Source organism: Drechmeria coniospora, chromosome 01, assembly GCF_001625195.1.
Source record: "Drechmeria coniospora strain ARSEF 6962 chromosome 01, whole genome shotgun sequence".
In the NCBI taxonomy this organism is placed as follows: domain Eukaryota; kingdom Fungi; phylum Ascomycota; class Sordariomycetes; order Hypocreales; family Ophiocordycipitaceae; genus Drechmeria; species Drechmeria coniospora.
The window spans coordinates 9021127-9046524 of NC_054389.1; the positions used below are offsets into that span (position 1 = coordinate 9021127).

General features: G+C 57.7%; 9 protein-coding genes and 1 non-coding gene across 10 annotated transcripts; 5 read left to right on the plus strand and 5 right to left on the minus strand.

Moving 5' to 3' along the window:
• Positions 1 to 362: 362 nt before the first annotated feature.
• DCS_02381 (uncharacterized protein) lies at positions 363 to 1156 on the plus strand (the record flags this gene model as incomplete). The annotated part of the gene is made up of 5 exons (XM_040799708.1): positions 363 to 397; positions 462 to 576; positions 674 to 739; positions 809 to 931; positions 1013 to 1156. 5 exons carry the CDS (start codon positions 363 to 365, stop codon positions 1154 to 1156), a joined length of 483 nt encoding a protein of 160 aa, XP_040660591.1.
• A 524-nt stretch (positions 1157 to 1680) lies between these two features.
• On the plus strand, positions 1681 to 2262 carry DCS_02382 (uncharacterized protein; the record flags this gene model as incomplete). The annotated part of the gene is made up of 1 exon (XM_040799709.1): positions 1681 to 2262. One exon carries the CDS (start codon positions 1681 to 1683, stop codon positions 2260 to 2262), a length of 582 nt encoding a protein of 193 aa, XP_040660592.1.
• A 350-nt stretch (positions 2263 to 2612) lies between these two features.
• Positions 2613 to 4146, plus strand: DCS_02383 (putative zinc finger protein ZPR1; the record flags this gene model as incomplete). The annotated part of the gene is made up of 2 exons (XM_040799710.1): positions 2613 to 2801; positions 2875 to 4146. The coding sequence occupies 2 exons, from the start codon at positions 2613 to 2615 to the stop codon at positions 4144 to 4146; spliced, it is 1461 nt and encodes a 486-aa protein (XP_040660593.1).
• An 850-nt stretch (positions 4147 to 4996) lies between these two features.
• On the minus strand, positions 4997 to 7561 carry DCS_02384 (uncharacterized protein; the record flags this gene model as incomplete). Its single annotated transcript, XM_040799711.1, has 4 exons — positions 4997 to 5425; positions 5564 to 6950; positions 7129 to 7300; positions 7411 to 7561. 4 exons carry the CDS (start codon positions 7559 to 7561, stop codon positions 4997 to 4999), a joined length of 2139 nt encoding a protein of 712 aa, XP_040660594.1.
• Positions 7562 to 8559: 998 nt separating this feature from the next.
• DCS_02385 (uncharacterized protein) lies at positions 8560 to 9045 on the minus strand (the record flags this gene model as incomplete). The annotated part of the gene is made up of 1 exon (XM_040799712.1): positions 8560 to 9045. The coding sequence occupies one exon, from the start codon at positions 9043 to 9045 to the stop codon at positions 8560 to 8562; it is 486 nt and encodes a 161-aa protein (XP_040660595.1).
• Positions 9046 to 17162: 8117 nt separating this feature from the next.
• DCS_02386 (uncharacterized protein) lies at positions 17163 to 18894 on the minus strand (the record flags this gene model as incomplete). Its single annotated transcript, XM_040799713.1, has 2 exons — positions 17163 to 17408; positions 17566 to 18894. The coding sequence occupies 2 exons, from the start codon at positions 18892 to 18894 to the stop codon at positions 17163 to 17165; spliced, it is 1575 nt and encodes a 524-aa protein (XP_040660596.1).
• A 411-nt stretch (positions 18895 to 19305) lies between these two features.
• DCS_t18 lies at positions 19306 to 19420 on the plus strand. The gene has a single exon. It is a non-coding gene; the product is annotated as a tRNA-Leu (tRNA).
• Positions 19421 to 20197: 777 nt separating this feature from the next.
• Positions 20198 to 21594, minus strand: DCS_02387 (arrestin domain-containing protein; the record flags this gene model as incomplete). The annotated part of the gene is made up of 3 exons (XM_040799714.1): positions 20198 to 20440; positions 20539 to 21423; positions 21508 to 21594. The coding sequence occupies 3 exons, from the start codon at positions 21592 to 21594 to the stop codon at positions 20198 to 20200; spliced, it is 1215 nt and encodes a 404-aa protein (XP_040660597.1).
• A 194-nt stretch (positions 21595 to 21788) lies between these two features.
• On the minus strand, positions 21789 to 22826 carry DCS_02388 (uncharacterized protein; the record flags this gene model as incomplete). Its single annotated transcript, XM_040799715.1, has 2 exons — positions 21789 to 22202; positions 22617 to 22826. 2 exons carry the CDS (start codon positions 22824 to 22826, stop codon positions 21789 to 21791), a joined length of 624 nt encoding a protein of 207 aa, XP_040660598.1.
• A 1504-nt stretch (positions 22827 to 24330) lies between these two features.
• Positions 24331 to 24969, plus strand: DCS_02389 (uncharacterized protein; the record flags this gene model as incomplete). The annotated part of the gene is made up of 2 exons (XM_040799716.1): positions 24331 to 24408; positions 24544 to 24969. The coding sequence occupies 2 exons, from the start codon at positions 24331 to 24333 to the stop codon at positions 24967 to 24969; spliced, it is 504 nt and encodes a 167-aa protein (XP_040660599.1).
• Between the last annotated feature and the right edge of the window lie 429 nt (positions 24970 to 25398).

The following is a 25398-nucleotide window of genomic DNA, read 5'->3' on the forward strand; positions in this document are numbered from 1 at the left end:
GCCCAGGAAAAGATGGATGGGATCTATTGAGGCAATCGTGGCCGTTGTCGATGATGAGCTTGGGTCAATGGAAGCGTCTAAATGCGTACATGCGAGGTTGATGTGAATCGGGACCCATCACGTGATTCGACCATATTCCACCCCACACCAGCTAGCTAGCATCATCACTTAACGACGTCCTCAAGCCCATGCTTGACCGAGAGAACGCTACCGTCTCGAATTCCGATCATACAACCTCACATACCATACCCGTCAACCTCGTCTCCTGATTTGTTTTTGGTGGTTACGCCAAGAAACTCAGCCATCCATCGACAGTTTCACTTGCCAAGAAAGGTTGTTTCGTTGCTTGATTTGAACTCGCCATGTTTGCTCTCGAGATCAAGGCCGAGCTCACGGGGTACGTGCGACCGACAGTTTCAACGTGACGGAAAAGGATCCTCGCTCAACTTTCCTCTCGACAGAGTGACCAACTTGCGGCCCAGCGATAGTGAGGACAACCCCTTTTGGTACATGTTCAAGGTGCAGTGCACTTCTTGTAGAGAGACGCACAGCAACTACGTGGGAGTGAACCGCTTCGTAGGTCCGCCCGGCACCCCAGCACCGCCCCCATTCTGCCCAGATTGTGCCCTTGGCTCGGTCCGCTCTCGGACACGGTCTCGTCTAATTTCGACAGGAAATGAATGAGATGAGCGGCAGCCGTGGCGAGGCCAACTTCGTGTGGAGATGCAAGAACTGCAAGGTAGGCATGGTTGTGTCGCCGCCGGATGGCCGTCTGTCTGCTCGTGCACACGGCTGATGTATGGCTAAGCGAGAGTCGTCTGCGTCCATCAAAGCGGCCGCCGCACCGTATGAGCAGAGCGAGCCGCCCAAGGCCAAGCGGCTGATCGAATTTGACTGCCGCGGCCTCGAGTTTGTCGAGTTCAAGCCCGAGGTATGATGACCCGTTCATGATGCGCCCTTTGACGATGGAATCGGAGCATTCTCCCTGCTGACGCGTTACCCTTACTGCTAGGGAGAGTGGCTCGCCGACGGCGTCGATTCCGGCACCAAGTTTACGGCCATTGAACTCGTTGACGGAGAGTGGTTCGACTACGACGAGAAGGCGGGGGATGAGGTGAGCATCAAGGATATTGCGTGGGAAATTCGCCGGGCGTAGCGTAGCGTGTCGTGCGTGGGATTGAATGCAGTAGGCGCCAAGCTCACCCTGCCATCTGGCTCATTGCGTCGTTGCAACCAAGACTGGGTGCAAAGTGTGTGGTACGCTGCCAAGGTTCATCCAGAACATCATCCTCCAGCAGGGATTCACAGGTGCCTGCGGCCTTTGACGTAGTATTATGCAGTACGTTTGTGCACTCAGCACGGAGTATTCGCTTGTCCTCGTAGTGCATCCCTTCAAACTACAGTGTACAGGTTACAGCGGGAAATGGGCAGCTGGTGCTATTATAAACTAGTGCGTTTGTGTGCTGTGGCCATAGAGTCGCCCCCCACGTACTACTCCAGGTGCAGGAGTACTGTATTAATTAATTACTGTACAGTACAGTAGGTCCCTCGACGTACCAAGCGCTCATTCCTCGCACGGAGCACCAACCAACTACATACCAAAAGCCGTGATCGATGCAACTCCGCGAGGTCGTCATCGCGCAACGGTCATCGAGTTGAACAGCGAACAGACGTGCCGCCATGGCTTCCGCACATATAGCAACGGACCTACGCTATCTCACCGATGCGGCCCATCTACTGCGAAACTCGGCGCCAGACACGGCCGCCCACCTCATGAGGCATCGCGCGGGCCTCATGTCCCACAACAACCTCTGCCAGCATGAGCTGCAGCGCCAGCACGTTTGCTCGGCCTGCGGAAACATCATGGTTCCGGGGCAAGATACGGGGGTGAGGCTCGAGTCGTCCTGCACTAGGACGAGGAGGCCATCTGGGAAGAAGACGGACTTGCGCTCGGCTTCCAAGTCGAAGGGAGTCGCACCACACTCTTCCGACGAGGGACCAACCAAGGTATTGACATGCGGCCGCTGTCATCGAGTCACCCGAGTCAACCTTCCCGCTCCACCTTCCGCTGTTCGTCCGCAGGCGACGAAGAAGAAGGTGAAGATGGCTACCGAGTCATCGGCTGCATCATCGAGCAAGTTGTCGACGAATGCCAGCAGCAAGAAGCGTGCAAAGAATCGCAAAGCCGGCCTTCAAGCTCTGCTCTCTGGCCAGCAACAACAGTCGGCGTCGCTGAGCCTGGCCGATTTTATGAGGAAATGACACCTTGTACGCTGTTTATTTTCCCCTTGCATGACAGCAGCCGGCCTCGACAGCACGACGCACGGCTTGCCGCGCCAACGTTGATTGCCTTTCGACTACTCTCGCTGATTCGGGCCACTTCCTGGCAGCAGGCGGCGGTGGTAGCGTAGCGAACATTCTAGTGCGCTCCATCAGACACCAGGACCCTGCTGACGCCACCACTCCACCCTAGTGTTGGTACACATAATGGCAGTTAGGCCGACACTGCCCCTCCCAAAAATTCAGAACCCCTCCAAAGGCAATAAATGACGAGAGCACCACGTCGCCCTCGACAGTTTGACCGCCCACCGCCCGATTTGCCATAGCCAACCATGTCCTCAGACGAGAAGCCAGAAGTGGTGGCGACCGTGACACCGACCGAGTTTTTCGAAACCATTGGCAGCAAGGTTGAGGGCCTCGCACCGGCCGCCACCAACGGCGACGCCCCAGCGACGGAGGAAAATGACGAGCCAAGACCTGTCGAGGAAATCGAGTCCTTGTGCATGAACTGCGGCGGGAATGTGAGCCAACCACACCTCGTCATACGAGGCGGGAGGGAAGAACGTGGAATTTTGTGCTGACGAGAGTCGACAGGGCGTCACCCGACTCCTCCTCACCGCGATCCCGTACTTCCGCGAGGTCGTCATCATGTCCTTCTCCTGCGATCACTGCAACACGCAAAACAACGAAATCCAAGCCGCCGGCACCGTCCAGCCAAAGGGAACACACTACGAGCTGCGCCTGACGTCGGTGGCCGACTTGAGCCGTCAAGTCGTCAAGTCGGACTCGGCGACGGTCAAGTTCATCGAGCTTGACCTCGAGATCCCCGCCGGCCGCGGCCAGCTGACCAACGTCGAAGGGCTCCTGCGCTCCGTCGTCGACGACCTCGAGATGGGGCAGGAGGCTCGCAGGGAGCAAATGCCGGAACAGTATCCCAAGGTTGCCGAAATCATCACCAAGGGTCACGCCATGCTGGCCGGTGAGTCCTTCCCCTTCCGTCTCTTCGTCGACGATCCGGCCGGCAACTCCTTCATCGCCCCGGACATGAAGGACGGCGTCGGCAAGTGGGAGAAGCGCGAGTACGTGCGGACGCCGGAGCAGAACGCCGCCCTCGGCCTCGGCAACAGCGCCGGCAACGGCGTCGCTACCGACCTCGCCAATCCGGGACTCACCCCCGACGGCGAGATCATCCCCAACGAAGTATACAACTTTCCCGCCTCGTGCCCCGGCTGCATGCACCCCTGCGTGACGCACATGAAGATGGTCGACATACCCCACTTCAAGCAGGTCGTCCTCATGTCCACCGTCTGCGACGACTGCGGCTACCGCTCCAACGACATCAAGACGGGTGGCGAGATCCCGTCGCACGGCGAGAAGATCATCCTCACCGTCGATGACTCCACGGATCTCGCCCGCGACATCCTCAAGAGCGAAACGTGTGCCCTCGAGTGCCCCGAGCTCAAGCTCCAGGTCAACCCCGGCACCCTCGGCGGCCGCTTCACCACCGTCGAGGGTCTCCTCACCAACGTCCGCAACGATCTCCACAGCCAAATCTTCGAGTCTGGCGCCTCAGGCCACGGCGGCGACTCGCTTGCCACGTCTGAAAAGTCCGAATGGGATGCATTCTTTGCCCGGCTCGACGAGGCCATTCGCGGCGAAAGACCCTTCACCATCATCCTCACCGACCCTTTTGCGAGCAGCTTCGTCCAACCACTCGTCGACCCGCCCGCCCCCGACCCCAAGATTCAAAGGGAATCCTATGTGCGCACGGATGAGGAGGAGGAAGAGCTGGGGCTCAAGGACATGAAAACAGAGGGTTACGGGGAAGCCGACGAGTCCGAAAAGCCCGACGAGCCGGCCGAGTGATGGTGGATGCATGCATGCCGGGGCGAGCAGGCGTCTAGACACGCACGCGCATTCATGCATGGTGAGGGCGGGACGGAGTAGAGCAAAATCATACATTCGTATACATATATATTTGATAGATGTAGGACTCGAATCTGCGAGCGTTTGATGTTTAACGACGTTGTCCGGTTGGACTCGAACACAGGCAGGCAGGCCCCTCTCGCACTTCATATATGCGACAAGCTGAAGGGCCCGGAGTAGCCGAGAACATCGACAGGTCCGTCCTTCGCTCTCCACGCTGGGTATAACAACCGCCACCGAATCATATCTCGACCCCGTTCGGTCTGCCTGCCATCGCTACCATTCATTACCTAGCAAGTGTGCCAAAACCAGTCCAGTCCAGTCCAGTCTATATCGCCAGGTAACAATCTAGAAAAAGGTTCCCGCAACATGCAATACGCTCCAAGATGCATCCATCCATCCGTGTTCGCTCCCTAGAAGAAGCATATGCGCGCTCGTATATTCGCTTGCGCGCATCCATCATGAAAACAAAGGGCGAAAAACAGCCCTCGGGGCAAGGTCGGAGCATGCATGCACGATCAAGCTCTGGTAAGCGTTGCCGTCATCTACGCTGAGCCGAGGCGGGGGAAGGTTGAAGGGAAAAGCGGAAGAATATGAAAGAAGGGAAACATTGAGCAGCGTTCAGGCCGATGACGTCGCACCTCTCGTCGGCAATGGTGGAGACGAGGCAAAAGCCCAGTGGCCTTGTTCGGCAGCGCATGGCGCTCCGAAAGCAGAAACAAAAAAAAAGAAATAATGCCACGAATCGACGGCGGAGGACCTGTCCGTTCGGTTCGATGAGTGAGAAGAATTAGAAGAACGAGGGCTTGGTCAGGACGCGGTATTCGACGTAGTCGTCTCCGTCAATGTTGATGATGGTGCCCTGCGACACGAGCTTCCCCATGAAGGGACCCGTCGCCTTGCGCTCGTACTTGACGCCGTCGTACATCTTCGCATCCTCGGCACCGGCCTTGACGCGAATCGACTCCTGCCGCGCCCACACCTTGTTCAAGCGCCGCATCTCGTCCGACTCGTGGAAGAGAGCTCTGCCGTTGGACAAGACGGTGGGCGAAGAAGCGGCGGCGGCGGCGGCGGCGGCGGCGGCAGTAGTGGCACCCGCAGCGGCGGCGGCGGCCCGCTCCCGACTCAAGGCGTGGAGGTCAGCGCGGCTCTGCGCGGCCTCGACTCGGGCAATCTCGCGACGGGCAATGGCGGAGGTGCGTTCCAAGGCCTCGGGTGCCTGGTTTCGCGGTCGAATTTCGAGCTCGCCGAGCGAGGGGCGCAGGGTGCGGAGTTCGGGACGCGGCTCGATCCGGCGCGACTGTCGAACTTCGTGGCCACCTTGGTCGGCCCTCGGGTTCGGCGAGCCCGCGTCGACGTCGGGCGCCGCGGGCAGCTTGAAGGTGGCGCCGGCGCGCGCCTTGGCCTCGGCTACGGCCTTGCGCTCGTTGGCCTCGCGGTCGGCCTCTTGCTCTTTGTGATCCAACTGGTACTGCCGAACGCGACAGTACTCCTTGACCTCCTGTCGGCTGAGGCCGACGAGATGGGCGTCGAAGCCGACCTCTTCGTAGGGGATCCACAGCGCGCCGGCGCCCGTGGGGAAGTTGCCGTCGACGAAGCGACCGTCGCGCGTCTCTCGGACGACCTTGACTCGGAACATGTCGTTCTGGCCGAGAATGCCGTAGACGGCGTGGCGGTCCCGGAGGTCAGGCTCGCTGGAACCGCTCCAGTGCCCGATAAGAATGCGGGTGGGGCGCGTGCCGGGAAGGGGGTCGATGGAGAAGCGATTCTGATGAGCGGACATGGGCTGCGGCGACGGCTTGGCCAGGCCCGGCTCCGGAGCGGGCGTCGTCCTGGGCGTCGATCCAAGGATGGAAAAGCCGTTGTTCGTTTTCCTCCGCTTCGAGTCGGCGCGGGTGGGCAGCGCGTGACGCGAGGCCAGGTCGACGCCGCGAGCAATGGGTGGAGGGACGGCGGGGTTGTCGTAGGCCGGGTTCTCCCTGACGCGGCGCATGGCCTCCCTGACGGCTTCGGCCTCCGTCACGGCGCGCTCCTCGTCCGCCTCCGCGTGCCTCACCTCGCAGCGGAGCCGGGTATACTCCTTGACCTGGGCGTGATCCAAGCCGACGAGATGATCGGAGAAGATGATGCGCTCGAACGTGACCCAGCTGCCACCAGGCCCTGGGGGAAGGGGATAGCCGGTGAGGGGCTCTCCGGCCATGGTCTGGGGTTGGATGCGGGTCCGTAGACGATCTCTAATGTCGATGAAGCCGACGACGACGTGCTTCTGGTGCAGCTCGGGGACGTTGGAGTCTCGCCACCAACCTAGGGTGGCGACCTTGACGGTGCCTTCCTTTGACCCCTTGGCCTTCTTGCCATCGCGGGGTTGGGGGCTAGGCTGCGAGCTCTCCATCCTCGTCTCGCTCAGATCTTGATATAGCGAGTTGCGCTTGCGCTTCGGGTAATGCGAGACGGCGGATGGATCGTGGGCATCGTCCATGGTGACGTCTTCGGGCGTCGCGGCCGCGGCAACGGGAGGAGTGGGTTCCGGGAGCTTGGCGTCTTGGGCGTCGACGACAATTTCGTCTTCGAGTCCGACGCCCGAGGGCGAGCGGAGGGGGGGGTTGCTTTCAGCGTCACTCGGCTCACTTTCGACCTCGACCTCGTCGCCGGGGAAGGTATTCCGGCCGTTCAATCGCCTAGGGGATAGGTAAGTCGCCGAAGGCGAAGACGAGTATCGATTCCGTCCGTCCAGGCCGAAGACACTAGTCGGACGTCGGAGGCCGTGCAGAAGGGCTCGGCATCACTCGTCTCGGGGGTGCAGCAAGTCGGGGAGGCAGGGAAGGTGTGGCAACAGAGCAGGGGCCGTGACAGTGAGAATGAAAGGCTGCGCTCGAGCGTCGATGGTTCGATTGGTGGAGGGGCAGATGAAGAAATGCTCACGGAAGCATCGTTGACAGAAGGGTCACTGCGAAATCGACCATGGCTCCGGCACCGTTGAACAGTGCAACTCGCACCATGCGGCGGCGGCGGCTCGAAAATGGGCAAACAAGCAGAAAATTGATCAGGACAAAGGTGAACGGCGGACGGGGAGGCGGCGGCCGTGTCCAGAGGCCTGCAGGGTTCGAGCAGACTCGAGCGGTGCTAGGGAGTAGCGAGGTAGCCAGGTAGGAGGATACGAGTTTCCATTGACAGAGAAAAGGATCAGATGCCTAGGCAACTCACCCTTGTCGATGAAAGACGGCCGTGGTGGCTTTGGGATGTCGCCGTGGAACGGAGGGAGATGTGCTCGAGTTGCGATGAGATGAAGGTAGGCGCACGGCGACGGCGCGTCTCGGCGACGCGGCGACGAGGAGAGAGGATAGTCTGAGGTCATGGGGATGGGAATGGGGAAGCAAACAGGAATCGGGAAAGAGATGAGACGATGGAAGAGAGGGAAGTGAGGCCGCGAACGAAAGGATGGCGGGCGCTTCGCTCCATTGGGTTGACGAAACGCCTCATTCTTGGGAATCCACAGCAGTGTCGGCACCTATGGTGCGTTCGGCAGTGGTAGTAGGGGGCGGGTAGCGGATAGCGGTCGGTTGCAGGTGCTGGCGAGCGGTAGGCGAGCATCGCAGGGGACCAGTGATGGGGGAATACAGGCGGCTAGGGAGCTGGGGGGGAGGGACGTGAGCAGTGAGGTCGAGCCGAGCACCCGAGGTATCAAGTACCAAATGCGTTGTATGGGTGCCACGACCGCCAGTACCTCGTGGCAGGTACCCAGAGGGGTTAGGGGTAGGCACTCGAAGAATCGAGTGCCGAGACTCGGGCTAGCGATGCGAATGAAATGAAGGATGGATGAAATGAAGGATGGACACGGCGAGCCGGGCAGGGGAGAAGGCCGAGTGAAGTGGGGAGGGGCGAGCGAGCGCGGAGGAAGAGCGCAAAGGATCGCATGAGTTGGTTTTGGCCTTGGGTTTCGGGAACACCGTAATCTGTGGTGCCCCTTTCTTCAGGCGTCCTCCAACGAAGCGTGGAGCGGGGTGCGGGAACTGCGCCACAGCCCGGACACCTTTTGGACCACTTGGTCACGGGACTACCAGGGAGCCTTGCGAGGCGAGGCAAGGTGAGGTAGTTATGCCTCCCAGGGTCAATGCATCGGGGCTCGCGTGCGAGTCTGGGAGAGTGAAGGGAGGGGAACGGGGGGGGGAGGGGGGTCGAGTGGGCACGAGATGACAAGATCGGAGCAGGCCGGCCGGCCAAGGCCAAGGCTGAGGGATGACGGGGGACGAGAAGGGAGATGGATGATGGAATAACGAGGCGATGCAATGGGCGAGTGGGAGACGACGATAAACATAGACGGCCAAGGGGGGGGGGGGGGGGGGGGGGTAGAACTTACACGAAGTGCTTCGTTGCACTATTTGGCTGCTGCAATGGCCGTTCCTGGTGCCGTTCATGATGCTCGTGCCAGTGCTGGTTCTGGGACCGCTGGTGCGTGGTTGGGTGCGTCGCAGGGGAGCCCTCCGCCGGGCCATTGCCGACGCGTCTCGTTTCCGGGCCCGGAGCAGCGGGCGTCGAGGTGCCGGACGTGCCATTCTGGCTGGCGGGACCTGTCGATGATTCGGTCGACGGTTCGATTGCTATTTCGATCGCAGCAGCAGCGGCAACAGCAGCAGCCACAGCAGCCTGAGCCTGCGCCGTCACCGCCGCTTTGTCGACAGGAGATTTCTGCTTGGGTGAAACCGCTTCCTCGACGGCGGCCAAGGCAACGAACGAGGACTCGGTCCCGACCAGCTGGGCCGAGGGCGATGGTGGACGTGGCGAATCGATACCGGCCGGGGTCGTGCTGCCGCTGCTCTTGACCGCGGCGGGCTCTCCCATGGCGAGAGGCCGATTCGGTCAGCAGGTTGGGAAATGGGCGCGTCCGACGACTGGCTGCACTCGATATTCGTAGCGGCCGTTGCGGGTGAGCGAGTACCTGCCAACGGCTGGCATGAGCCCTGGGCGGTCGAAATAGATGGATGCTCCCTCGGCTTCGTAGCGGATGTTGAGGAGCGGGAGGGGAAAGAATGATTCGAGACGAGCAACGGACTGGAATGACGTGAGAAGAGGTAGGTAGGCAGGTAGGCAGGTAGGTAGGTAGGTAGGTAGGACAGGTTGGTTAGGTTGGTTCGGTAGGTAGGTAGTAGGTAGGTTGGTTGATTAGGTAGGTAAGTAGGTAAGTAGGTAAGTAGGTAAGTAGGTAAGTAAGTTGGCAAGTAGGTAAGTAGGTAAGTAGGTAGGTAGGTAGGTAGGTAGGTAGGTAGGTAGGCTGGTGTATGAATCAAGAGGGACCGACGGCGGCTGGTAAACGGCTCAAGGCTGCTGTTGTAGAGTCGGAGTAGCGACCAAAGCGGAGTACGTAGGAGGGAAATCCTAGGCCGGAGTCTCCCAACTCGGGAAGCGCAAGTCTTCCCCCTCCCAACTCTCTCACACTTCCTGTTCTCACTCAAACTCTCTCACGCGCACAGGCAAATTGGCGGCAATTGACGAGAGGCAGCTGCCAGAGACGCAGACAGGCAAGATGAAGGGTCAGGGGTCCCGGGGAAAGCGGAAAGGGGGTGGTTGGATTTGGTTCCAGGTCTGAAGATGGACGGGTTGTCGGATCCAATCATTTGCTTGCCTTGCTCGACTTGCGTTGCGACTGGGCCAGGCCGAGAAGAGCAAGAGACGGGGACGCGAATGATGCGGAATGGCGGCACGCGGTAGGTTGGCTCGTCGTCGATCGAGACGACGAGAAAGGGTAAATGGTCGACGAGGTCAGGGCGAAGGGGGGAAAAGGGACTCGGATGGAATGTCGCCGGGGATGGTTTTGTAACGGCAGGCAGCCAAGTTGGCGGTAGGCGATGAGCGACAGGACAAGGCCGACAATACTTACAGTACGCCGCCGCAGTGGACAGGGGCGGAATGGGCAGGCGAGACAAGCGAGCGAGTGGCAGGTTTTAGCTGCCGCCGGGCGGATGAAAGCACGAGCTCGGGTCCAGTGCACGGGACAAGCAGCAGCGCAGCCAAGCGGCGACGGTAGCGCGCATAAGCGTGCAAAGTACACCTTTGCATCTAGCTCGCGCCCGTACTTGTGTACCTTGGTATGTATTCACGTAGCCGTGCTGCCGTAGTACTGTAGGTCCCTGGAGCCTCGGCTGGCAGTGGAGGAGAGGGCGCGGAATTTGAATGGAGGACAGATTATGGGTGGTTGGATGGGATGGTTGGATGGGATGGTTGGATGGGATGGTTGGATTGGATGAATGAACGGATGGATGAATGGATGGATGAATGGATGGATGGATGGATGGATTGGTGGATGGATTGGTGGATGGATTGGTGGATGGATTGGTGGATGGATTGGTGGCCAGACCGAAAGTCAGGCCAGCAAACACCACTAGCACGGTGCACTAGCAGGTTACGTTAGCGGCAGCATTGAGCCACCGAAACGTCCCCGCCAGGACGCAGCAGCATCTTGCACTATTTACTTTCAGCTGGCGGCAGACAGCGCAGACACTTGCGAGCAGCGACAATGCCCTCACTTCCACAGACCAAGGCAGATGAAAGCAGGAGGCGCGCCAAAGACTCGCACGGAGCCGCTAACAGGCATTTTCTTCCGAGCGCTACCACGACGACGACGGAGGCACTGTGCGGCATGCGAGTCGGGTTGGGGCCGAAGGGAGACACGCTCTCGCAAGTACTGCAAGTACGTGCCGTCATGCTGAAGTAAGTACAAGTAATACTTCGTCCTCGGTATCAAGTACTTGCAAGTACGTACTTGTGCATGCAAGTGTGCAGCTTCTTAAGTACTGTACTTGACTGCCTTGAAACACAGGTACTTGCAGGCAAGTACTGCACTCCGTACCTGTAACGTTAGCAAACACGTCGGCTGTCATGCTCGACGAGCACAGGATTGCGGTATGGCGGAGTGCCGCGGCGCAGGGTGCCCTACGGAGGAGCATATGTAAGTACTAGGTGGTGTACCTGTAGTAGCGCATACACCACCAGCCAACGGACAAATCAGCAAAGGCGTGCACTGCTCCATACCTACGAGGTACTTAGTTAGTACTTGGGTGGTCAGTCTTCTACAATAAGTACTCCGTACTCACATGTACCTATCCAGGTACGCAACATGTATATTACGTAGCATACACCTAGTAGCTGCCCTTGGCGCGCCGGTGGACTCGTACCCAGGCACCTAAGTAGTACCGAGGTACTTGTCTGCCACTAGTAGGTAGTACGTTTTGCACGCCAGTATTCCATGCTAGTGCTCGTACCGTACTACTAGGTAGGTACACGCTAGTACAGGTACCGTAGCACGGAACGCTGGTGGTCGCAGTCACCATCGCCACTGGGCTGGGGGGCTCAACAAGACCTCATGCTTAGCAGCTTCCCGTATTACCTTGCAGATTAGTACGAGTATTCTGCGAGGAACTCGTACGACATTCGCAGTACGGCGGCATATAGGCAGATACCTGGTCGCCAAGTAGTTTCAAATGCACATGCTGGCCATGGGCGAGGTTCAGAACAAGTGCAGCACAGTACGGAGCAGGGTACTCCGTATCGAGTACTCCGTGCTCCGTCCAGCAGCACTTGAATGTACTTTTACTGTCGGTGTTCAACCACTCCGTTAGGTGTAGGGTGCACTCAAGTACGACCGCTATACAGCACTTACTTACAGTACAAACAGGCACATGCAAAAGTGAGATATACACCTACGTAGAGCACTTTTTGTGCACGCCAACGACAATGACAGAGGAGACGGAGCAGGTCGATGCAATATGACGCGATTTGCCGTGGATTGATGGAATATCTGCATACGTTCTCGCCACTCTCATGCATGCCACCAAGGCCAAGGCGGGACACCGGTCCATTGCCATCTCCTCGTGCCTTGTCCCCTCAACGTGCGCGATAGGTCGGCGACCGGCGTTCCTGCCGCCGGCCCCTGCGTCCCGCCAAGCTCACGAGAATGTCATTGTACCAAGCATTTCTCTTACGTGCACCATGAGTAAGTGCTTGCAAAGCATGCGAGCGAATGCGTGCAGGCAAGTGCTACTTACAGTAGGGGTAATTGCGTGCTTGTGCCACCGTCGTCGTGCGCCTCATCATCGTGCCCCGTGTTCGAACCGGTTGCCCGGGCATAGCTCGACCGGAGCGGGTCGTCGATGGAAATGATGGGCGGGGAGGGAGGCAAGTCTGATGGACTCGGGCGAGATCTGCTGCGACATGGATCATGGATGCTGTGGATTCCATCGTCGACCAGTACCATCCATGCCCGACGACAGGTGAGCCGAGCGGCCGTTCGTCCCCCCCCTCTCCGCCTTGCTCGAGCTTCCACCACCGGCCGGCGGCAGAGAAAGGAGAGTTGCCTCGAGCATTGGCTCGGTAATTGCCATCTGCTTATCGGTACGGCGCTTCCGAGGCGTGAGGAACAACTCTCCCGTGAGAGGTAATACATGTGCCGTACTTGTGTGTTGCCGTGGTAGGGAGCTCCGTACTGCCTACATGTACACGCAGTGCAGTACTTAAAGTAAGTGCAGTAGTTGTACATGCGCAGTGGGATGGGAAACGTGTCGACTCAACTTGTACGGAGCACTTGGAGTAGCAGCGCTACTAGCTAAACTTAATCGTCGCTTTTGTCAATGTGCAACGTACAAGTGCGGGAAGGGGAGCGAGTACGGAGTACATCCAGGTAATTACAGGACTCCGTACTTTAGTAGGTGCATTTACGAGTAGTAATAATAGTGGCCTTGGCCTTGGCAATGTGTACTAGTATTTGAGAGTTCAGTGTACAAGTAGGTACGGAGTACTCCGTACACAAGTACTGTACTTGCAGCAATACTTATGTACGGAGTGCATCTGGTTGTACTATAAGTACATGCACGGAGTGCTTGCTCCCAAGTACAGTACTTACATGTACACCTACAGAAGGCACAAGTACTCCGTACAGGCCATGTATTACTCCGTACTCAATGCTCGTTCGGATTACACCGGCTTGTGAGGGCTGACGACTTGTATTCATTAGATAATACTCGCAAGGACACCCACCGGCCGGCACAACTCTTCTCGGAGGTATTCCGTCCATTGCTACTCGGCAAGCACTGCAGTACGTACATCAACAAAGTCTTAATACTGCACTTGGAGCACGCGCAAGTGCACAGGGTGGCAGCAAAGGCGCTTGCGACTGGCGGCGAAGAACCCCCGATCCCGTCATGCAGGCAGGAACAAGTGATGCGTACGCAGGCAGCCTCGAGGCACAGCACCTACAGTACTTGCAGCACTTGCACCCGGATGGAGCAGCATAGTGTCAGCGGTGGTCTATGGCGAGCGAATGGATGCGCGCATAAGAACAGACAGCACAACAATGCCGGCGCGCTTCAGCTTCGTGCCGCGAGAGGAGGCTGGCCGGATAGGGAATTTCACGCTAGCCTTGCTGTCATGTCATTTTCCACACATTTCTATGGACTAGGCCGCTGGCTAAGCCATCGGCGATGCGCTTGCTCGCCACGGTCATCGCCTGCACTTTCCAAACTTTCCTATATATAGGCTAACCATTACTCGCACGTTACTGCTTGTATGTTGATAAGGTGCAAATAGTTGGCGCATTCCTCGATGACGCCGATGCTAGCTCAATCATCGGTTGGTACCTACGCCCACGGAGCCGGACGTCGGCAGCAACCGCGACGTGATGGGCCTGCGGCATTCATGTGCAAGCCGATAACAGCTTCTGTTACTCATCCTTATCCTCGCACCAAGGAGAGGCGGTGGATGGTGGAATGCGCAGATTTTCCCAATCGCCTCCTCGCTGGCGTTATATTAGCGTTTGACGCCCGCGGGCGGCCGACGCCGCCCGTCTCATGTAGTCGTACGGTACAAGTGCGGGCAATGGGAGCCATCTCCGCACCACCAGCACGCTGCCCGGACCTGTGCAGTCCAAGTATTAGTTGTACCGTACCGTATGCAAGTACAGTACGTTGCAGGTGCTCAGTGGAACTTTATCGCCCCCCCTGGGAGGGAGGGTCTGCGGGCTCCAGCGAAATCTCAACACTCAACGCTCTCCCACGTAGCATGCCAACAGCACGCCCCTGTGCCAGGTGGAGGGGGGTGAGAGCAGCATGTACTTGCGTACTGAAGTACAGTACTCAGTACCTTGAGCGCACGCATCGCACGCATCGCAAGTCCTTGTGGGTGGGTGGGTGTACAGTACTTGGACTGCACTTGTACTGTAAGTACCTGTACTGTAAGTACCTGTACTGTAAGTACAATGCACAAGTGCGGCAGTCGTCAAGCGCACTCGCTCTCTCTCGCTCACTTCACAGCAAATGAAGGACGGAAGCTAGTGTCAAGACGTCGGTCCGGCCACGGTAGGTGAAAAAAAAAAAAAAAAAAAAAAGGAACAGAAAAAAACTCGACACCCGAGGCCAAGGGCTCGTTAGTTTGGTTCTCGCACGCGCGCACCTCGACCGGTGCGCCGGTACTGGACACAAGGGCGAGCCCGAGCCCGAGACCGGGCTGGTTAGCTCGCCCCGTTGGCCCCTCCTTCGATAAGTTGGCGGAACCAGTGCGGGAATGCGAGAGGGAAAAGTCGGTTCAGCTAATGGGGACCTTCGGAGAGGTCAACAAGCAAGGAACACCACCCCACCTTGGGCGATTGATTTTCAGTCTAGGCCCATAACGGATGGTGCTCGCGCCAGTGGTGATACCGACAGCATGCACCCCTTGTTTCAAGCCTCCACGAGAATGGCGTCGTCGCATAAGTGAATCAGGCTGTCGTGGTTTTATTAGTCGTCTCTCCTATATCAGCACCTGTGCGACCACTCCTAGGCGTGCGTGTACATGCGTGCATGAGCGCTGCATTCGTGCGCGTCAAGCAAGGACAGTGCAAGCGCAGTGCTCGGTGGGTGTAGTGTACAGAGGACGGAGTGCAGCACTTGTAGTGGTCCTAGCACGGAGCACATGTACTTTCAACTATACACATGCTGGTGCGGTATGTACAGGTATTATGCATGTCTACAGTAAGTACACCGTATAAGTACACGACGAGGCATAATACGCAAGTACGAGCCCAACTGGTCATGTAAGTATATGCACTGTACTCCGTACTTGAGTTGGGAAGTATTTGTAGTTGAAAGTAGTATCAGTAGGTACTAGGTAAGTAAGTAAGTATAAGTATACTCCGTAGCACACCTACAGTACCTGTACTGCACTTGCTTGCGGTTTATCGCAGGCACAGAAGTACTGTAAATACCTCGGTTGCTGCAGGTAGTACGGAGTACCTGTGCTCCGTATTAATCCTGGACCAACCCAGGGTGCTTTTTCAAGTATGATTATAACATCTGCAAGTACTTGTGCAGTACACCATTCCCACGAGTACTTACGCTACGGTACAAACGGGTACGGAGTACAACTACGGTAGGTGTTCCTATAACATGACATGCAGTTATTACTCGGTAATACCGCACTTGCACGTACTTGTACTCCCTACACTTGGAACGAATTGCACACATAGGTAGGGGCGTCCTACCGCTGCAAGTATTCACCATCACTTGCACGCACGGAATGCAGCATGCATCCTACATCTAGGTGTCTGCCGAGTTGAAAAGGGTGCCACCTCCGTCGATGAAAATGTGCTCATTACTGTTGGGTGCCAGGTTGGTGCCCTGCACGTCCTCACAGTGCATGGCAATGCGGTATCCCCGACAACGATTGATCCATGATCGCTGGGTCAAAGTTTAATCAAAATCGCCCCCAAGCGCAGCCGACACAACCACCAGTCGCCATGGCAGCCAGTGTCAGACCGACGCCAAATAACAACTGGCAGACGCCCAACAGCAACGCAGCTGTTGGGTTGGCCGCATAACCGTGTCCGTTGCCATTTGCCTTCTTTGTACATCTGCGCCTTTGTACATCTGCGCCGTGTTCTACAATGGAGCCGCATCGTGCTTCGCCTTCGTCCCCGTGGTGCGCCTGACAATGGCATGCGGTACGATTGTTGCACCTGTATTTACGCTGCTTCGTCTCTACCACCAGCTGCCTTTCGCTGCGGATACAGTACGAGCAATCTTCGTACTTGCGTCAAGTAAAATCGTCGCTTCCTTACCACGATCCCCAGCGAACCTGCTCAGTACCGCTATCGGCTTTCGTCGCGCCGCATCAAGCCCAACTCTGGCCATCAACAGATCGCCCCCCCCCCCCCGGTTGTTCGTGATTCTAGCCCCCATGAACAGACCGCGCCATGGCCAGTCGCTGGTGCTGAAGTCGCGCCTATCCCCATTTGGCACACCTCGACACAAGATCCAAGAGTGCATACGTTAAGCAATATAGTACGGAGTACTCCGTACGGAGTACGGAGTACTTCCTTGCATCAACACATGGCGAGCTGCCTGGATTAATTCATCTTCCCTACTCCGCGCATTCGTGGCAGATGGGAGAGAACCACGGGGTACACGATATATCAATCATGACGAGGCAACCGATTAAGTAAGTACTGTACACCAAGTACCCGTAAAATGGAAAATATCACACCTGTTGGGATCAAGTCGCAAGCTCTTGCGGCGCCGTGCACGAGTGACCGTGTGTACTTTGAAAAATATTTTCCTTCATTGCCATGCTAATGTGAGTGCTAAGGCAATATTAATAATTGATATGTCGTCGCATTAACTGGCGGATTGACGCTTATCTACAGGCAGCGCGAGCGAATCACCGCCAAATCCTTCTCCGAAGCCCCTGTAGGCAGCTCCGCTTCTCCTTCGTCGCCGGGAAGTGCAACGACCTGGGGGAATGGCTGTTGGATGTTCAGACTCACCTGATTATGTGTCGCATCGAATAAAGTATGATTAATGTGCACTTGTATTATACTTGCGGTTCAAGTACTCCGTACTTGCGAAAACAATGCACTTCCAGTAATACTCGAGTATACCGACTGGCAGTACTGGTACGGAGTGCGGTGCGGCACCTCTGTTACCGCAATCATATAATTACTTGCAGGAATATCCTTCCGATGGCTTTGATACATTCTGACAACAGGCATCAGACAGCAGTGACTGGCCTCGGCTTTGCCTTGGGACAATGTCCATCATGTGCCGCAATATTTGCGTCCCACCGTCGTTGCCTCGCCTTGCCTCGCCTTGCCTCTCCTTGCCGCTGCCGCTGCTGCAGCTATGGTTGATGTTGCCAATGTCGTTTCCCTCCCGTCTCGGGTCGTCGGCGTCTGCTGGGACGTGCTGCCGTCACCCATCCATCGTGTCACGTCTGCACCACCTGCCATGCCGCCGCTCGGCTGTCTCATCCCCCCCCACGCCCTCGCCCCCGCCCTCGTCCGGTTCCCCTTCCCCGTCCTCGTCCACCGCCGCGTCCACCCCTTTTCCCGCCCCGGCCGACCGTCTTGCCCCCGTCGAAGCGCTCAAACAGCCTTTCCTCTCCGAAAGCCCCCTCGGCAAAGCGTATAAAGTTCACGAGACCCCGGTCGACGACGGCGACCAGCACGTTCCTGTACCCGTGCTTTAGCCGCTGATACAGCCTCCCGTGCCCTTGCATCGTCTCCGCCGCCGGGCACCATGGCGTAGATGCCAAGAGCGTGTCCACCTGGCCGAGAGTCGGCACGTGCGAGTTGTCCGTGTCGGCCACGGCGATGCGGAAGTCGGGTGCCGGTGGCTTCTTCTTGGAGAAGGGGACGCCGGCCGGCTTCCAGACGTGGAAAAACACGCAAAACGGCTCCTCCTGCTCGTTACCCGAGGGTCCGCTCGTTGGCCACGCCGGCTTCGGCCTGTGGCGAGGGAGGATCGCGAGCTGCTGGTAGATGGGCCCGTAGGCGCGGTAGATGCCTGGAGCGACGAGCGGACCCGAGAGATTCGCCACCGGTGGCCGCGTGCCCTGGCGAACAAAGGCAAAGAGCCACTGCCAGAGGCCCTGAAATGGTGCCGATGTTGATGATGGCGCCTCCTGGCACGGAGAGGGGGGCAACGCCGCCCATGGCGCGCGCAGGACATGAAAGCCGGCGCGCTTGAGATGGGAATAGACTTGCAGCTTGGGTAAGGATATCTTGCCCTGTTCGCCGTCGTGGCCGACGAGCAGGCAGTATGCGGCCTCGAGGCTGAGAGGCAATCCAACGTCGTAGTCGTCGTGCCCGTATCCCGTCCGCGATGTTCCTCCATCGACCGGGAGGACCTCTTCCAAAGGCCTGTCCGGCCACCAAAGGTCAATCGTGCCCCTCTCGACGAGGTATAGGGCTTCCTCGGGGAGAAGCCACAGCCGTCCGACGCCAGGATGCTCCTTGCTTCCCGAGAAGGTCCTGCCAATGTCCTTCATCCAACTTCCCTTCTCCTGCTCGACGACCACGACTCTCTCCCGCAGCCGTAGATCGTGCCCAGCCCCCTCCTCGACCGCCGATGGATTTTCTGCCCACCAGTCGGGAAAGTACCAAGCTCTGATCCAGGCCTCGGCCCGGTGTGTCCGAGTGTATCCCAGCACCTCCTCGAGCGCGCTGCGGCTTGCCTCGAGAGCGCCGTCTTGCGCTCTGGTCCCGTGCGACTCAAAGTCCTTTTCGCCCTTGCGGATCGTCTTGCTCGACACGCCTTTCTTCTGGAACATGGACGAGAAGAGCTTGTAGTCAGGCAAGCCCTCCTCCATGCCGTCCTCCGCATCGAGGGCGTCATCCCCGCAGGAGGCGCCCTCTACGCGGAGAGGGTTCTCGTCATCGTCAAACGGCATCGAAGCTGTGCTTCCTCGCCGTTCTCCGCAGTATTGTTTCGATTCTTGCGAACCAAGGCCTAGAGGAGCTTCTGGTGGTAGGAGTGTGTCTCTGTTCAAGCCATGTCACCTCCGCATGGTGTGACTGGAGAGTCCAGCTGTCTGAGCGGCTCGTCAGTGATTCAATTCACGGGGCAAAAAAACGAATTTCAATATCTCGAGGACCGGGAGGATTTTCTGGCAATGTCAGAGAGACGACGAGACTTTACAAAGAGTTTGTCAGAACCCGAGACGGAATGATGCACCGCAAAGCTCATGATTCGGCTAGCGCTTTTCAATGTGATGGCACTGGTGGGTCGATGTGTGATTTTTCGATGGGAAGATTTGGATTAGGTATTTAGTACCTAATATCGCAGCGTTTTACTACTGTATGCGAGTCTGGCCGAGTGGTTAAGGCGTTGTGTTTAGGTTAGTATCCACTTTGGATTCGTTGTTACTTGAACCGCAATGGGCATCGCCCGCGTAGGTTCGATCCCTACGGCTCGCACATGCTTTAATTTTTGCACCTTCGCCGTGCATCCTCACCGATATCACGCGAGTAATACGTCGTCAGTACATATTCATACATACTTACTTACACCACATACACGCACATACAGTACTCACACACCTATCTATCTACATGCACATACATACACGTAACATGAATATACATACATGCATTGCATACTCAGCTGCACGTCAAAAGGTGAAATTGAACTACATCCAGAGCCAGTGAATAAATGTTTTCTTTTGCTTCCATGCATCAACTGCGAAAAGCATATACGCACGCCTCTTCTCGGTCATGTCGCAAAACACCCCCATCAAGAAATCCTTGGCCTTCCTACATGGGCCTCGTCTCGAAATGCCGAAACGAACAAAGGAGGACGGCCAGACATCTGCAAAGTCTAGCGGCTGTCTTGTGCTACGAATGGGGGGGGGGAACCACCTGGCTCCTCCATCCGGACAGTAATCCGGCTTAGCTTGCGGACAGGCCATACCCGCAAACCGCAACCCCCCCCCCCCCCTTATTCGCCTTCCTCCTGGCACCCAACGCCGGCAAGCATGTCTTTATATAAGTGTACAGCAAATCGCAAGGCTGCCCGTCCCCCGCTCGCCGCGATTGGAAATGTCTTGTTCGGATCAAGGGTATAAAGGAGCGGCGGCCCATCAGTCCGGCCTGCCGTCTCATTTGCAGGACAGCTTCGTCGTCAGTCATACTATGATGGCCCTCCATCACCGTCGGGCGCGTAGTTGCCGCACGAACGGTCATCGCGCACGCCTGTCAGTCGATGTACGGTTTCTTCTGTCCCCCCACGAGGCACAGGCCGAGAGCCCGCAACGAGTCGCGATCGCTGGCGAGGATGATGCTGCGGGCGGGAAGCATGGGGTTGTTCGGGTCGACGAGGGCCGCGTCCTTGGCCGCCTGCTCGATGGCGTCCATTTCCTCCTTGCACCCTTGTTGGTCGAGAGGGCAGATGACGATTGGTTGTCTCAGGGTGACATCGCGAGCGCCACTCAGTTGAACCTGGACCGGCGCGCCAGGGTGACGCCGTCAGCAACAGCAGAGGACTCGCGGTAGAGTCGGTAGGCAGGGACAGGACAGGGCGCATGTGACGAGCTTACCTTGATGCTGACGTAAAACTCAATCTTGTACAGGCTCGACGTCGTCGTAAACGTGACGACCTCGTACTGGGGAAACGCCGGCTTGCCTCTTCTCACGATGCCCTCGGGGTCTCTCAGATCTTTCGAGGGAAAGACGAGGCCGATGTTGGTGGCGTAGCCGGCTTCGGGCATCTTCATCTTGACGACCTGGACCTGCTTCGACAGCTTGTTGACCCTCTTGGTCGGTTCGTCTCCTTCGGGGTTGTAGGTGATCTCCTCCTCGATCGTCAGCGTAATCTTCTCGATCGACACCCGCTTGGCCTTGCTCATCCAGTCGGCGTTGGGCGACAGCTTGATGTAGACGGCGATGGGGTCGTTCGGGCCGAAGCTCCAGCGCGGCAGGTTGATGCCGAGGTGGACGATGTTGTCGGTGGTGACGAGCTTCGTCTCCGGCTTGTTGTACATGCCAAAGGTCGACAGGGTGTCGTATCGTTGCAGCGGCATGGGGAAGCTGTGCTTGAACTGGCTGCTGTGGCCCTGCTGGACCGTCACGACGAGCTCGTAGTACGTCTCGGCCGTCCTGCTCGGCAGCTGGAGCGAGGCCGGGGGGATTCGTCGATTCGTCTCCTCGCCGCCCCTCCCGAAGGGGATGAAGAGGACAAAGGGCAGGTCCATGGCCATGACGCTCTCGGCCTCCTTGCCGGTGGAGCATCGGAAGAGCAGGACCTCCTTGCCGACCACATCCGTCGTCTCCCGTCGCGGGGTGCCGAGGTGGCGCTTGGTGAGGCTGTCGGCGTCGGGGTGTATCGTCTCGCGGCGCTGCAGGCACACGCGGACCAAGGAGATGGGAACAGGCATGGAGTATCCTTGGCCGGGCCGGATCTCGACTTTGCCTTCGATGCGCGGCTGCAGGGTCAGGTCCGTCAGCGGGATCGCAGCGCGGCGGTGGGAGGAGGGGTTGTGGCGGGGGAAGGGCAAGGAAGCACGCACGAGCGTCGCCGAGATGCCAGGATAGCCGACGAGGAAGTTGCTGTTGGGAGGGCCCGAGACCCTCACGCTGGCGGGCGCCGCGGCCATGGCGAAGAGCCTGCCGTTCCCGCCAACACAGGCGGCCGGCAGCTGCGGCGGCCGCGAGGTTGGCCGCTCGTCAAGGGCGAGCGGAGGCGGCCGCGAGGTTGGCCGCTCGTCAAGGGCGAGCGGAGGCGGCCGCGGGTGACGGCGACGCTGTCTTGCAGCTGCGGACGCGGACCTTTGCCCAGCGAAATCGAGGTCTAGGCCGGTGGCCCTGGAAGCTTGTCGCGTTCGTTGCCGCAATAGCCGTCGCCGTCGCAGTCGCTGTTGTTGCTGTCGCTGTCGCTATTGTTGCAGTTGTAGTTTGGGTGGGGTCGTCGTCGTCGCAGTCGCGGCGGCGGAGCTGTGCCACGGCGCACCGAGATGGTGCCTTTGTCGTTATCGTCGTCGTTATCGTCGTCGTTATCGTCGTCGTCGTCGTTCTGGTGGACAAGGCTGCTGGGGGGGGTCGTGTTGCCCGCATCCCAGATACAGGGGGGGGCCGCAGGACGGCAGGGCGGCCGGGGCGGGAGACCCGTACTCGGCAGAGAATATGGGAATTGGCCCAAGGGCGGGGGGTTCGGCTGCAGCCCTGTGAAGTATGGCCGACGATGCTTATGGCGAGAGCTTTCGAGCTAGGCCAAGCATCAGCAGGTGGCAGAATCGTTTCGTAGATTGCGTCGGCAAGGCCTGCCTCGATCTGCACAGCATGCGGCAGGACGGAGGCGACAGGGCTGGATGATTAGGAGGAATCAGGGCGTAGCGTGCTGTCATCGATCCATTCGCTGGAGCCCATGCGGGACAGGCGGTTCAAGCTCGACGACAGGTGCGACGACACCTCGCGGCGTGTTCGGCACAGTGAACAAGAATGACGGCGACGAAGTTGAGCAGAAGAAAAAAGGCAACAAGAGGCGGCCTCGAGGTTTGCTTTAACTTTGGCGCCAGCTTTAGCAGGGCGCTGTTGTCCGTGCGATTTCGGGACAAGGTCCAAGTACAGTACAGGTAGCTGTTGGAGACATCCCACCCATCGCATGTACATGAACTCGAACCTGCACTGTACTGTACGCCTTGACGCTTGTGGATGTACCTAAGTAGTCGTTGGGGTAGGTACTTGTACATGCTGCAGACGTGGTGAGTGCTGGTGTTACTCTCCCTGGTTTAGTGCATTGCAGGCGAAATTCGGCGCTGCGGCAGTGCACGTTGTAGCCGCACACAGCCATGCCGGCCAGGGCATCTTCGAACGGGCCATTTTTTCTCATTATTATTCGTACGTGTCTATACCTGTAAACACAAGGCAGAGCAAGGCAGGGGGGCCGCTGCGGCATCGTAGAGAGGTAGTGGTAAGCATGGTGCCGTCTCACACCATCACGACGGCCATTTATAATGCAAGTACTCCGTACGCGTAGGAGAATAACATGTCTCGAATGCTCGTGTATTCCCCAATGGACTTTCTGGCTCTCCGGTTGTTGCCAGGGTCGACGGAGATTGCTTCCCACCACCCCTTCGTCCCATTCTTCGGGGTAGATCCAGCACAATGCACACGCCGAGGCACTGTACGTGAGTATACCGTGCACGCAACCTCGGGCGTAAAGGAAGAATCGACGCAGCCAGCCCCGTGCAAGGGCATGCAACCGTTGGAACTGTCATTATTGCGCCACTTCCACAACCCTCCGGCATCATATCTGTCGTTGGGCAGGATGTGCATGCAGTGCGGAGTGCATTGGTAGTCGTCCGCCATGTCAAGCATCCATTCGCTGTATGGTATGTGCTTATGGAAGTTACGGTGACAGCTACCTACGTACTGTACAGTAAGATGCACTCACTGTATGAGCAGTACTTGGACCCTTGTTTACCGTGCTGCCACGTTGCTGCGGCTCGTGGGGTGTTCAAGTGCTCGTGCTGTATTCGAACAGTACTCCGCAGAGCACCACAATGCGTACTTGTCTTAAGTAATACCTGGCACGTACTGTACTGTAGGTGTGCGGTGTGCTGACAGCAAGTATTAACAAGCAATTACGGAGTACACCACAAGTACTCTGTACTCCGTACGAACAAGTACTTAATTACTGCACACCTACCAAGTGCGAGGTACCCACTATACTACTATGTACTGTACATACTGTAGGTGCGGAGGTAATAGTGCTGCAACCAGGTGCAGTATTATTAGTGCAAGGATGTATTTACCGTATCTCGAACAGGTAGTCGAACATTTGCAAATAGGCAGAGGAGTTAGTTAGACATGTACAAGTCATTTGACAAAAGTGACGATTCAGCTTTGGTAGCGCTACTCTTACAAACTGCATCAACATTTTTGCCACCCCGCTGCACCTACTTACTTACACAACTAATTACAGTACTCACTTAGCTGTTCAATAAGTACTGGGTACTTACTCCGTAGTGGATATTACGGATCCTAACCCTCCGTCAGTGCTCCGTAGGTGTACTGTACGTTCATGTACTGTACTGTACAGTAAGTAAGTACGTAATTCCGCACGGAATACGGAGTAGATTCTCCGCAGTTACTACTGGCATTATGATTATTACTGTACTTGCAACCTCCCTCCTTGCTCGTTCCAAGCAGCCTGCCCACCGGGTCAAAAAACGTAACATGCATGGAGGGACCTTCGCCCATGCATGATCCGAGAACCGACTTGGCTGCACATGTAATACAGAACGCCTACTGTACAGGTAATTGTTGATACGTTGCGCATCGCCCATCGCACCCCCGCTTGCGTCGCGTCGCGGCACGAATCGAATCGAAACATGTCCGTCACTCTGCACACCACGCTTGGCGACATCAAGCTCGAAGTCTTTTGCGAAAGCGTTCCCAAGACGGCCGAGGTAAGGAAAGCCCATCACCAACGTCAATCTCCTCCTCCTCCTCCTCCTCCTCCTCCTCCTCCTCCTCCTCCTCCTCCTCCTCCTCCTCCTCCTCCTCCTCCTCCTCCTCCTCCTCGCTAACACAGACGCCGCCAGAACTTTCTCGCCCTCTGCGCCTCTGGCTACTACGACGCCTCTCCCTTCCACCGCCTCATCCCCAACTTCATGGTTCAGACCGGAGCCCCTGCCGTCCCCTCGCCGCCTGAGAATCCAAAGGGCGGCCGCTCCATCTGGGGTGACGCCTTCGATGACGAGATACGGCCTGCCCTCCGACACGCTGCCCGCGGCGTCGTCTCCATGGCCAACAAGGGCCCCGGCACCAACGGTTCCCAGTTCTTCATAACCTTCCACAAGGCCCCCCATCTCGACGGCATGAACACCGTCTTCGCCAAGGTCATCGGCGACGAGGGCCTCGCCACCCTCGCAAAGATGGAAAAGATCGACGTCGACAAAAAGCACCGGCCGCGGGAGCCCTTTTCCATCGAGCGCGTCACCATTCACGCCAATCCCCTGGCCGGTTGAGGCCGCTGAGAAGCCGATAGGCAACATTGACATCCAAATCGGGAACCTGGCCGCTACCGAGCCTGACTTGATTCGGAGCTCGAAGCCAGTACCATCCGCCACGCCTTCGTCTTGCACTGCTTTCCTACCATTTCGGTCCGCAGTGCGTTCCGAAACGCAAGGTGCAACCAAGACCCAAGCGTTGGCGGTGTCGCCGAGGAAAGCAAGACGGTCAGGTCAAGGGGGGCTCATGCGCATGACTGTTTCTCTCGTCGTCCACCCAGCAAGGACCACTCGGCATGAGATCATCGAGAGTAACGGCAGTCCGTTACCAGGACCTCTGGGACTCGTTGATGAGCCCCGGCTGTGCAGTCGGTATCCGGAGTGACACGCTGTGACGGTGATGCCCTAGAGTGGCACCGAGTCGGCTCGAACGAATTAGTCATGATC